The sequence below is a fragment of the Patiria miniata genome, unplaced genomic scaffold (assembly GCF_015706575.1).
Source record: "Patiria miniata isolate m_02_andy unplaced genomic scaffold, ASM1570657v1 HiC_scaffold_10, whole genome shotgun sequence".
In the NCBI taxonomy this organism is placed as follows: Eukaryota; Metazoa; Echinodermata; class Asteroidea; order Valvatida; family Asterinidae; genus Patiria; species Patiria miniata.
Window position 1 is genome coordinate 8,228,204 of NW_024037048.1, and position 12,800 is coordinate 8,241,003.

A 12,800-nucleotide genomic window follows, 5' to 3' on the forward strand; every position below is an offset into this window, starting at 1 on the left:
AAATCAGGTAAAAAAACAAAAAAAGCCGCGTCGCCGCACCACTTTTGGGGCAAGCTCCATACCAGAAACCGGAGACTTTTTTTTTTGGCCTTAGTGAAAGTGAGTTCAGTACCTTAGGGGACAGGTTTAAAAGGAAGGGCCCCTTCCCCATCCTCTGCCAAAAAAATGTTGATGGAGTTGCTTGAGACCCTCCTGGCTCTTCAATATGGCTATGTCATGTATGTGCACGATGGGATGACCGAACACTAATGCTAACCAAAATATAGCCTTAAAGGGAAAATACAACATTTGCAAACATCACAAAATAAAACTACCAAATCATTTTGAAATACCTTGCTGGACTGTTAGTGAATGACAGTGTAAAGCATCCTGTAAAATCATGGCACCTGGTATACTGTCATTTTCAAGAAAAGTGGTATTTTTGTATCAATTTCCAACGCTGATCGGCCGATCAGCGTTGGAAACAACTGGCTTTTTTTTCAAATACTGGCCCCAATTGTCCATCGCACTTGTTTGCAATCGATTACAAACCTATGAACGGGTACGAGCCAGCTAGACTGGTTCCCTGACCTTACAATTCCCCAATGTATGTGAACTGCTCTGTTTCTTCTTATATGGAGTCAGGGAACCAGACTACAGGAAAATGATCGTTTTTCTTGGTTTTTATAGCATTTTCGAACCCAAAACCTCAAAAAAGTCAGTGTAACTATATTTGCTATATATTTCCAACCCCCCAATTCCATCCATTTCTGAAAATTACAGCAAAAGCAAATGATGTATATTCCCTTTAAAAAACAACTTTTCCTCAGATACATGTAGATGATTTCATTTTTCCCAAGTAAAGATTAATGGATTTGTCTTCAATAAAAACACAAGGTGAGGTGAAACTTGTTACGTGTACGTTCGGCGGCAAATATGTGGTGACCAGATACGTAACTTTCTTGCCATTTTTTCATTCATTAGTAAAATATCCAACACTGAACTAGTGGTTGTGCATATTTGCATTTAACTGCATGTGCATACTCTATTGCCCCACATACATGAGCATGCATGCTGTTGTCGATGACTGACTGCTGGGGAGATTCTTCCAATTTGTCGAATGCTCTATAAATTTGAACGCTTAGAGGTTTTGCGCCTGGAGTAAACTGCCTCTTCTAAAGGACAAACAAAGCGCAGTGCGCATTTCCCTTCCCCCCACCTGCCCCTATACCTCACTTCCCCTGTCACCTGGTCATTAATTCTAAGGACCAGCGGCCAAAGTGCAAGAAGGAAATTCAGAGTTCTTTTTTTTTTGATGGGCAATTTCAGCTTGATGTGGTCTGTACATAATGCATGGTGAGTATCTCTCTATGCACTGATCTCCACTGGGGATTGTAAAAGCTTCCTTCTTGCAGGGACGGTGGTGAGACAACAGTGTGCAGTGCATGCATGGTGCCTTCAGCGCTCAAGAGTAAGCAAATTTGCAGGTGCTTCAGTGTGAGTGAAACAAGGGCCAGCGACAAAGATTATTTGGGCAGGGAAAAAAATTAGAATTGTATTATATTAGCCTATTTTGGCTTGCTCACTGTGACAAGGCCATGGCATAGTGTAGGCCTACTGTGTGGTTGGGATCTGCACTTCATGTGTGGTTAGCAATGCTCCATAATACTTGACACAGTCCAATTAATCCCTTTAAAATACCCTGTCCCATATTCCAAAGGTTTCCTGCCTTATTTAGACTTAGAGTGGCAGCAGATGTTTGCGTTATCAGTGTACATGTACATGTACCGGTACATGTAACGGTAGGTCTACATGTATGTTTATGTACATTTTGTAATTTGTATGTGAGGCACAGAGCTCTAGAGGGGCACTATTTTAAATCAACGAAGAATGACCCCCCCCCCCCCCCCCAATTTTTTTTTTTTTTTGAAAACCAATTGAATATTAACACGTATAGGGCCTACAAATAGCAGATTGTAAAATGAAACTGGGAATTTTCCATCTGTTCCTTGCTCTATGGTCCATCTAAGCTGATTTTGGAGTATACCGGTACATGTACAATGTACATACCGTACATTTACATGTATACGTTCATTTATTATTATTATTGTTTATCATTTCTGGTAATGAAAGCAAGGATTCCTCAAAAGCGCCCTAGGCACTGTAGCTCGCAAGCCTGAAGAAACCTGTGGAGAGAAGACAATGAGAAGAAGTTACAGTTTTAGAGGTGGGAGGAAAAGCCCAGAAGAATATTCTGGGGGGAAACCCACGGAATCAGGCAGGGACTGAAAACCCAATCCACATATTGGCCCAGGCGGGATTCGAACCCGGGTCACAGTGGTGGAAGGCAAGGAAAGTACCAGTGCCGCTACGCCAACCTGACTCTTATAATTCCGCTAGTTTGATTTGCAGTGAAAGAATATTTTGTTTAAATTTTGTGCTGCTTTAACTGTCCCATGAATCCTTTATGTATTGTATCGGTAAGATGTACAAATATAACATTGTACATTAAACTTAAGCTGTGTACAGTGCAGTAAATTGTATCTGTGGCTTGGGAAATCATAGAAAATCAATCTGATTATGCATTATAAACATTTGAAAACATATTTGCTAATGTACATTTGTGTACATGTACAGCTTACACTTGTGCACTTCGATTCAACCTTGTACGGTAGTCATTGAAAAAAAAACAAAGTGTGCTGCATACGCAAACATGTGACGCACATTTGCACACAATTAACATCTGTTTTTGACAGGATTATGCAAATTACAAATTTAGTCTGAAGTAATTTAGTCTGGTGTCATTTTTTCTTTGCCTTTGATGGTCCACCATCTGGACACACACCATTGAACATTTCATGCTAGAGTAAACCTTCAAAATTATTGTTTTTGAATACTGGTACTGGTACATGCTTTGTGCATATAAATATACATAATATGCTTACGTAAATTTTCTGCAAAAATGTAACGATAGCCTTGCCCCTCTTAATTATGTCTGGTACTCTTGAACTTTGTAAATGATTGTGATGTACCGTACATGTACTTGTACGGTATGTACCGGTACTGTATTTATTCCTCCATGATTTCACAAAGTACATACATGTACTAGTAGTCGTGTACCCATTTCAGTCTTTGATTCCTTTCATTATATTTACATTAATGTATACATGAATATTATGAAAATGGGCTTGTGATTTAAAGTTGGACCTGTACACAATGTACCGGTAGGTCATGCTACATGTACTGTGTAACTCAGATGGTACATGTATGTATGCATGTACAGGTAGTTAGTGAAAAAAAACCAAATTAAGGCCAAAAAAAATAATAAGTCGGTCTCTGGTCAGCGCGCGCGTCGATTTTAATCATGCGCATCGAACTTTTTTTTTCCAAAATGTTCCGCGGTAGCTCCAACAGCGCCCTCTATTTCCGCACCTCCTCAATTTTTTTTACCAAAGAGCACCAAGGAATGGGAAATTGCACCAAGGCAAATGATCGAAAGCACCAAGGCAAATTATGGAGGACACCAATGTACATGAGGACACCAAAAAAGCAAAATAGTACCCCACCTTGTACAATCCAAGCTAGAAGAAAAAAAAAAAAGCCGCGTGGCCGCGTCAATTCCGGAACTTTGGTCTGACCAGGGACCGAATATTTTTTTTTGTTGGCCTAATACAAAATTGTTTCATTTGACAAGAGGATATTTTGCACAAGGGGATATTTTTGGCTCCTGTTTGAAATGATGATCTTACCGGTATAATAACACGTGACTGATACATGTACATGTACATGTATTTACATCAACATCTGCACAAATTCATACATGTCTTAATTCTATCTACATGTAATTTGGGTAATTATGTGTTCCAAACTCAAAGAACACTTGAGGCTGAATCTCAGATACATGAGGAAGTGCAGTATCAACTATCATTGCTGCTAAATATCACGTCTAACAAGAGTGCACATATGAAATTCTAGGAATGTACCAGGGGAGTTCAAGCCCACATGGTATTCCGGCAGGCAATGTGTTAAAGTGTTCAGTGTCACTTCCACTCTGACGGAGCGTGGCCCCTGATGGACGCCTTTTGATGGGCCACAATAATCTTCCTCAACGCTCCAGATGGTTTTGTCTTTCTCTCCTTACAATCTGTGAATGGAAAGTATTGCAGACATGCGTTTGTTTGGTATCGCTTTTTATTTATTTGACGGGAGGGTTAATAACATTTTTTTTTTGTGGTTCACCGCAGGTCAGAGGATGAAGAAAAACAACGGGATTCAAGAAGATTTGAAGGTAAGAGTTTGAAATTCAATAATAAAAGCTATATTGCTTGTAAAAGCTTTCTGTCAAAAAGAAATTATAATTTCTTGACAGGATAAAAGACTTGAGAGGTTCATGTACATGTATGTAATGCACAGCCTTACATGTAGATATGATTACTGGCCATTATGGTCAAAATTGACAGTTGAGCATAAAATGTATTAATGTGTAGAACATAAAAGGAATTAATTGTGACACTCAGTTGATGATTCTGCACTCAATTGACGATTCTGAATCTTGCATGCCAAGCAGTTAAAGGGGCACTGCGTCCTGAAATCCCCGAAAATGTCATGTTTTGGATTGTTTACTTATCCTATTGCAAACAACTGGTTGAAAGGAAACCAACCTAATGTCTTACCGCTCCCGAGAAAAGACGACGAAAAAAACCTGATTGTTTACATCGAACACGACGGAGTATAATACGTGTTTCCTGTCGTTTTCATACAATGTATGATACACGTTGTGTGTGTCTAGTATTACATACATGCACAGCACCGTGCTCACGAACAGCGGTGACCAATCGCCAATGCACAAAATGTGATTTCTAACACGTCCCGCAAAAGGCGAACCCTTGCGGCTAGAATCACAACTAGCACAAACAGCCCGACTTTTTAGGGTCGCAAAAGTAAACCCCGAAAGTCGTTCTCACATGAATAACACAAGAATACTACAAAAGCGCCCTGTTTTTAAAGGATACCGGTAGTTGTGTGGATGTTTGTATCCTACTTTTAAATGTTCTTTCAGATTAACATCATTTCGTTCAAAACACGTTTTGTAGCCCAATTGGGCGTATTCAGGACGCAGTGTCCCTTTACATGTGAGTGTAGACAAAAGCATGCAGTTTTAGCAAAGTTTGCAAAAAGGATGAAAAGATGCTATTTCTGTATTCTGGATGTATTCAGCCCATCTTTTTTTCATGAGACGTTAATTTGTTTTTATTTATTTTTAATTTTTTTATTTTCTTTTATTTTTTTATATTTTTTTGTAATTTTTCTTTTTTTTGTGGGAGGGGAGGAGATTGCCTGAACCTTTTAAAACTTGAACAAAAAGGAGGGGTTTTTTTTTGGGGGGGGGGGGGTTGAGGAGGTGTTAGCTTGCAAACATGTACATGTACACATGTATTAGTTTTGACAAATAAATCCCAGTCCATACATGTAGTTGTACTTGTAGGCCTACATAAAATACATACTTGTACATGTTCCCATGTACATTCAGTGTTTAACAATGCGTACCTACCGGTAAAAGAAACATTTTAGAAAAAAAGATGAAATAACAGCTTTGGGGGGGGGGGGGGGGGGGAGGGAGGCAACAGAAGTCTACATATTTTTGCAGATCTATCCCAGTTCTTCTCTAAGTGTTGTACAACTTACATACCGGTACATACATGTACATTGTACAATGTACACAACAAAAAGAATTTGGTGACATTGTTTAAAAAAAAAAAAAAACTGACATTTTGAAATCTATGACATGTACAAAGTCTTGTACCCATACATGTATGTGATGGCATGCCATACTATACATGTACTTGGCCATTTACAAAGACATGTTTATCATTTTTGCATGGGGTGCACTGTACTTTGATGACTTATTTCTGTAGGTACAAAGGTGACTCAAATCTATAATGTGCATTATGCACAGACTTCATGGACTCCGACTCAAGTGCATGCCAACAAATGCCAACGTAGATCTGTTGTCAGATAATGCACGTGACGTCAATGCAGCAATAGTAACCATCTAATTTTAACTTTCAAAGATTACTCTGTTCGTTTACTGCAAAAGCACAAGTACTACCGTACAAAATGTATATATTTCATGTACATGTACATATGTACGAACATGTTTTGAAAACAAATGTGCACAACACTGCAATAGAAATGTTTAAGCAGATCTATACATGTAGTTTAAATTGTACATACATGAAGACCTTACATGTACTAGTGTCAAAAAATAATAATGTGAATGTTGCCACTTGTTATTTTTAAATTCACCATCTTAAACTTACATGTACATGTATGTGGCATGTCACATGTGTATGTACATTTACATGTATATGTACATGTATTGTAACGTGTGTACGAAGTAGATGATGTACATGTACACCTGCATGGGCTCTTACCTTATTTAAACATGTACAATATGTAGATTCAAGTACTTGTCAATACTTCCTTCAGGAAGTGATAAGCACCCCAGTTGAATCTTTGATTAATTAGCCCAAGGTTAATAAATTACTCCCTGTTTGCATTCTGTACCGCTGAGCGTGCCCTAGGCACCGATTCTTGGGCAACAGGTTGCCATTGAGTGCCGGACAAGCATGGACGCAATTAGTAGTCATTTAATACAGGTGTGTACCCATCCATGTAAGTGAGTCACCGCATCGGCATTAGGGTTGCCCTCCTCCAATTGGCGTGGTGTTGTGGTACGTGATAGTATCACTGATTTGCAGTTTGTTTCCAAGAACTGTACCAACGAGTTGTGCCTTTTCAGTCAGTGGTTCAACTCTTCCATGTGAAAGGATTGTGCTCAACAGATGAGGAATATTTACGTTGTGAGCATTGGATTCTGAGTAATATTTATACATCTCTTCCTGACTGAAGTGTTTCATTCAGTGAGACTGTGGCTGCCAACCCTTCATCATTTCAGTGGTGTATTTCATGAACTGTTACATGTAAAATAGTTACAATGTACGTGTACTTCACAGTTGAATATGGTAAGTGCGTATTTTTTGTTTTACACTTTATGGTGTACGTATGTATGTACAGTATGTAAATGTATGTACCGGTACATTGTTCCACTGACTATCAAAGACTGGAATAAACTCCCCCAATCCACCATAAGCAAACCCACCAATAAATCCTTCAAACAGAGCATTTCCCCCTTTCTTTAAATAGTCTTGTGACCACCCGCCTCCTGTTAAAACTTCCCTGCAGAGTCCTATGGAGGAGAACCTACCAAGTGCAGTACATTGACCATAATTTTTAACTCCCTATGCAAATTGGCTGGGAATATTTGTCAAGTTTGTGAATCCTTAAAAAATCACAACTCTTCGACAGAGGCCCATTTTTTAGTTCTTAAACTGTGCCGGTATGGACATGTACATTTTTACTACATGGACATGTACATGTCCATGTATACTACATGGACATGTACATGTACACTACTACATACATGTACTTACCGGTATGAACAGGTCTAAATCAATTCATTCAAAATAAAAATAAAAACTCCTCGTGTGAAATTTGAAGGGTTTTTGAAGGAGTTTAATCCTTGTCCAACATTAGTTAAATAAACAGTTTTGCCATATGTACCGGTACATGTACGTAAATTAAAACAATTGTTAAACAGTAATGTACCAGGTATGTATGCAGTTTGCTACATCTTGCCATAAGGCTGTCTATACTATACATGTAGATCCCCAGTGTCCACACAAAATTGACTGACTAGTAATGAGCACTGCAATGGCAAGCTCCTCATTAACTGGCCGTTATTTACCAATTATTCCTGCACCACTGAGCCACGTTCTCATACATGTACGTCCCTCCGATATACTATGCGTATTATGATGCGCATCTGTATACATGTATGTACGTACATTAATACACAACGCTCTGTTGTTTGCCAGAATATTCAAGGTTAGGCGATATTATTAGACATAATGTTTTCCATCAACTTTATAGATCCACGTGCATTTTCCCTGGGATACAGCTGCCTGACCACCTGCCCCATGTGGTTGGCAGACTTCCCACAATGCATGCATGCATTTAACGCTCCGCAGTGTCTATGTGGCGTAACTCGGTGGTTTTTGCTATGTGAATAGAACACTAGCTTCTGAGTTCGAACCAGTGTTGCCTCATTAAAAAAAAAAAATTAGGTCGCTCTACCTGTATACTATTATTTTTTTGAGTCTCAACCTGAAAAACTGATTTGTTTTTATTGTTTTTTCCAGGACATCAAAAGTAAATTAATTTTGAATAAAAAATCAACGAAAAACCAAAATCTGCCTATGTTCAATTAAATGGAATATATGGTTTAACCCTCCTGCTGTCTGAACAGCCACAGGCAGTCAAAAAAAAAATCCTCTCCCCCTGCCATGCCTTAATAGGCTCATCACCAACAGTCAGATCGTACACGTACATGTAACAGGCACTGTGACTAGTCAAATTCAGTCAACCAACAAAAGCAGGCAAGTAGTAGGCACAACTGGCTAATCAATCACCTACATGTACAGTCAAAGGATAGCTGTATCAAGTTACATGTACATAAACAGTCACAGCTTAGACAGCTACCATAGTCAATCCTGCTTTACAATGTATGTAGGCTGGGAGCTGTTAACTGTTAAAAAAAAACAGTCACTTGACTGATTTTGCCTGCAATGACAACTTTGCACAGGGTGTATATTTGCATAGGAGGGTTAAGAATATCAAATTAACCCGACAATAATAAAGTATATATAAGGGATGAGGCAATAAAAGGGATAATGCAAAGGTCTCCTAATGACCTTCTTTTCTTCAGAGGGTAGCAGATGCCCCTAAAAAAAAAATATAAAAAAAAGAGACCTATTTAAAAACAAAACACAAATTGAAAATTTGTTAGGAAAAAACCTTAAAAAAAACCTGCAAATGTAGCGAAGAGTACAGGGAGAGCACCATCTACATGTAGGTATTCATATGATGCTATCGGTATTTACTAACCGCAAGTATCCGGTGCATGTACCGGGTACATTTCATGCAAAGGTTCACATCATGTACGGTATGTAATTTTTCATTGTGCAATGAAGCATTCATTATTTGTGCCTTTGTGATTTGTGAATGGCCATTGTTAGGGAGGCGGTTGGAGCCTATGACTCATTTTGTGAGGTTTTTATTTTTTAATAATCTATGAAATTAATTACATGTACATATCAACATGTACATGTGCATTGTCTACAAACCCAACTGCTCATGGTGCAAATATGCAGGATGCAAAAAAAAATAGTATTTCAATTTGAGTGGAGGGGGATGGAGATGAGAGGGCATGTACATGTACGGTACATGTACATTGTATTGTATTAATTTTGTTTTTGTGGGGGTGGGGGCTAGCGTACATATAATTTTTTTCTAAGACATGCTGAGCCTTTTCTCCCATTTTAAGACATGCAGGTACAAGAAATGTACAATTTCCATGCAATGAACAACATGCACATCAGGGGTCAATCAAGCTGGGAGAGGGCCCTCCTCCACCTTTCCCTTGTTGACATTTTGCCATTTAATTTTTTTTCTTGTACTTGTACTTGTAGGAAATGAAAAGCCAGCAGCTTGCAACTACTTCTACTACCCAATTGCTAATTCATGTAGCAGAGCTCTATTAATTGTAACCATTTTTACCAATGCCAAACCAAAAGGAGGGACTTTTTCAGAACTATTACCCATTTTGCCTCATTTCTTGCCTTTTTTTCTGGAAAGTCAATTTGGGTGTATTTTCCCCACCTCCAAAGTGTAATTCTTTTTTTTCTTTTTTTTTCACAAAGAGACCCCACTGGAAAAATCCGGTCTTCATGGATCATCCTGTCATTAAAATTAAAAAATAAACTAGAAAGCACTCAGAGAGCACAAACCTCCACCAAGGCTTAACAACTCCCCGCCATTTGTCAGTATACCCAAAAGAAATACTCGCATGCCTTAATGGTGAAGAATCCTTAAAAAAAAATCCTGGATCCAGACCCAGATCCGGATCGCTTCCAAAATCTAATCGATTTGTACTTGTACCAAGGACCACCCCGGAAAAAATGTTCATGCAAGTCTGTCCATAACTGTTTGAGTTACAGTATCTTGTAAACAGACAAACCAACCAACCAACCAACCAACTAACTAACCAAATCCGATGAAAACATAACTTCCTTGGCGGATGTAATAATGAATGAGGTTACAGTACTTTGTTCATGAACAGCACGCAACTCAGCTTTATGTGTAAGCCTTCGTTAAATGCTACATGTACATTTCTTTTCCACAATACCATCCAACAGGTCTCCCTCATAAATCATTCAGATACATCCTTTTTATGACAGCTCCTGACTCCTGAATGACCCGCATACCTAACCTTTTGTGCCATAGCAGCTTATAGGATCGATCCGCTAATCAATGCCTGACTTTTTTCCCCCCATGTGCCATCACTCATGTAATCCTGCATGGTGGCAGTTCTGAACCCTTTGCTGGATCCACTGTCTGAGGCTAAATGTGTTGGCATGCAACAAATCAATGCGGGGCTTTTGCAGACTGACACACAAAATGCCAGCAATGGCATGGTCTGGCTGACAAGTGGTATTGCTGGTGGCTGGTTTTAATATTGCGAGAATGGCTCAATTCAAGGGCATCAATTGCTTCTCAAAAGTGGGGGGGGGGGACATATCTTGATCAGAACTAATGTGAGCACAAAGCCCTAACGGCGTGGGGTTCCAGACGCTTTGTGGTGCAATCTTAGGCAATTTCTGACCAATTTAACCATTTTTTTCCGCAAAAAATGATCATTTAAACATCATTTTCGAGTTTGGAGTCACTGAATCAGCTATTCCGAGATATAATCATATATATAGGCTACAATTTTTAATCAGGGACGAAAAAAGTGGGGGGGGGCAAACAATATGATATTCCCCCCACTTTAAAAAGTGGGGGGGGGGGGGGGGGGACTTGTCCCCCCTGTCCCCCAGCCGATTTACGCCCATGGTACAATTCCATCATTGAGTCCACACATACATTAATACGTATGTTGATTTATTTTCAATTTTCATTTTTCTGAAACAGGTTAAAGCTTAATCACTCAGTAACAATCCCCTAGTTTTAAAGGCCTCCTACATGTACATAAAATGAAATAAGCACACAAACTATAAATGATTTATTTATAAATTTACACATATACATGTAAACCTTCAGTTAACAGTTCATAAAAAAAACACTGAAGAAAATGCACATGTGTAGAAAATACAAACTTGAATATATCTACAAACTCAGAAAAAAAAGACAAGGATTGAAAAAAAATTAAAAATTAAAAATCAAATTGATTGATAAAATGCACAATTGCCACATAAAAATGCAAAATACCATGCAGATAAGAAAAGAAGTTGAAGAAAGTTTCTAGGAAAATCATATCAAAAGAAAGTCCCAAAATTTGCAAATTGAATTAATTGCATAACATTGCATAAAAATATCCTTTTCGCATCAGTTTTATCATGTCTACAGGCTAACCTTGCTTACATTTTCCCTTGTTGAATAATTTCTGAGGCGTTCTGGCAAAATGAGACGGAACTGGGCAGAGGTTGGAATGAGGGTTTGTTGGTGTTAGAAAAGAGAATAAAATTCTCCTTAATACTGTTTGTTGCACGTCAATCAGACATTCATTGTCAAGCTATGACTGTTTAACGTTTTCATTTATCGACATGTCAAAAAAGTAGAATCCTGAGAAAAAGGCTCTTAAAGTTTCGAGTTTTGTATTGGTGAAAATGAAAGATGCTTATTTATTTTCCTTAAAAACACTTTTTATTCCACGATTTTTATACTATTTCTTTAAAATGTTGTCGTCGACATATTAAAGATTACATTAAAACAATTCCCCCGTTTAATTTTTTGCACTTTTCTCCACTACGGCCTGTGCCAATAAGTTCCATCTCATATTTGTGGTACATGTATGTCAGTGTTTCCCCTGCCTATCCAAACGTGAGGCGGCCCACCTCGCTACTTTCAGTGACCACCTCGCTCAATTTTTGCCAATATCACCACCTCGCTGTGAAGATTTGCAATAAAAGGAAATTTACTAATCGAAAAATTTACATTTTGTGTAATTTATGAGCGTTTTCCTTGACCTTTATGTATCAAGAACTCACAATTTGGATGTGTAGATGGAATCATCGCACATCTTTTGAGAGCACTGCATTTTTTTCAGTTTGCAGACTGCTTAAATTTTGTTTCAATCATCAATTTGAATTTTTACCACCTCGCTCAGTTCATTAGCCAGGGGAAACACTGCATGTATTGTACATAAAACTAAACACCTATGATACATGTACACGTGTATGTGTGAATGTAGGTTACTGTGCACTGCCCAGACATCCCCAGGCTGATCCATCAATCTGTCTAGATATTCCTTTTACAGAATCCAGCACATTTTGTTTTCCTGTGAATCGGTGACAGTTTATTATACAAATACTGAATACAGAGTTTTGTGAGTGACTCCATTGTCATGTGGTTCCAGACAGTGCCAGGAATGCAGGGACTTTATTGTCTGGAAATATGCACCTGACCTCATCCGCTGTTATGTATTTCACAATGGCGCCCATTCATCGGGTGAATGAGGGCACATTCCTGAGCAATAAAAGATTTTCTACTATCTGGTTGAAAGTTTAGAAACAATTTACCCGAGTCACGCACACAGTACAGCACTGTACAGTAGGCCTACACATGTGTGAATACATACATACATACATGTACACATGTACATACTAAAGTTTTGAAGACCTGTACATGTACATGTACAATGT

General features: G+C 38.5%; 1 protein-coding gene across 4 annotated transcripts in view; it reads left to right on the forward strand.

The window, feature by feature from the left end:
- Positions 1 to 12,800, forward strand: part of LOC119736875 (apoptosis-stimulating of p53 protein 1-like) — a 58,608-nt gene that overhangs the window by 24,725 nt on the left and 21,083 nt on the right. For 3 of the 4 annotated variants that reach the window (XM_038210906.1, XM_038210898.1, XM_038210889.1), the window contains exon 4: positions 4,224 to 4,267. In XM_038210906.1, the coding sequence (XP_038066834.1) occupies positions 4,224 to 4,267 (44 nt within the window). Of the gene's footprint in view, positions 1 to 4,223; positions 4,268 to 6,842; positions 7,005 to 12,800 lie in introns of those variants that run through there. The other variant, XM_038210915.1, reaches the window with a different exon arrangement.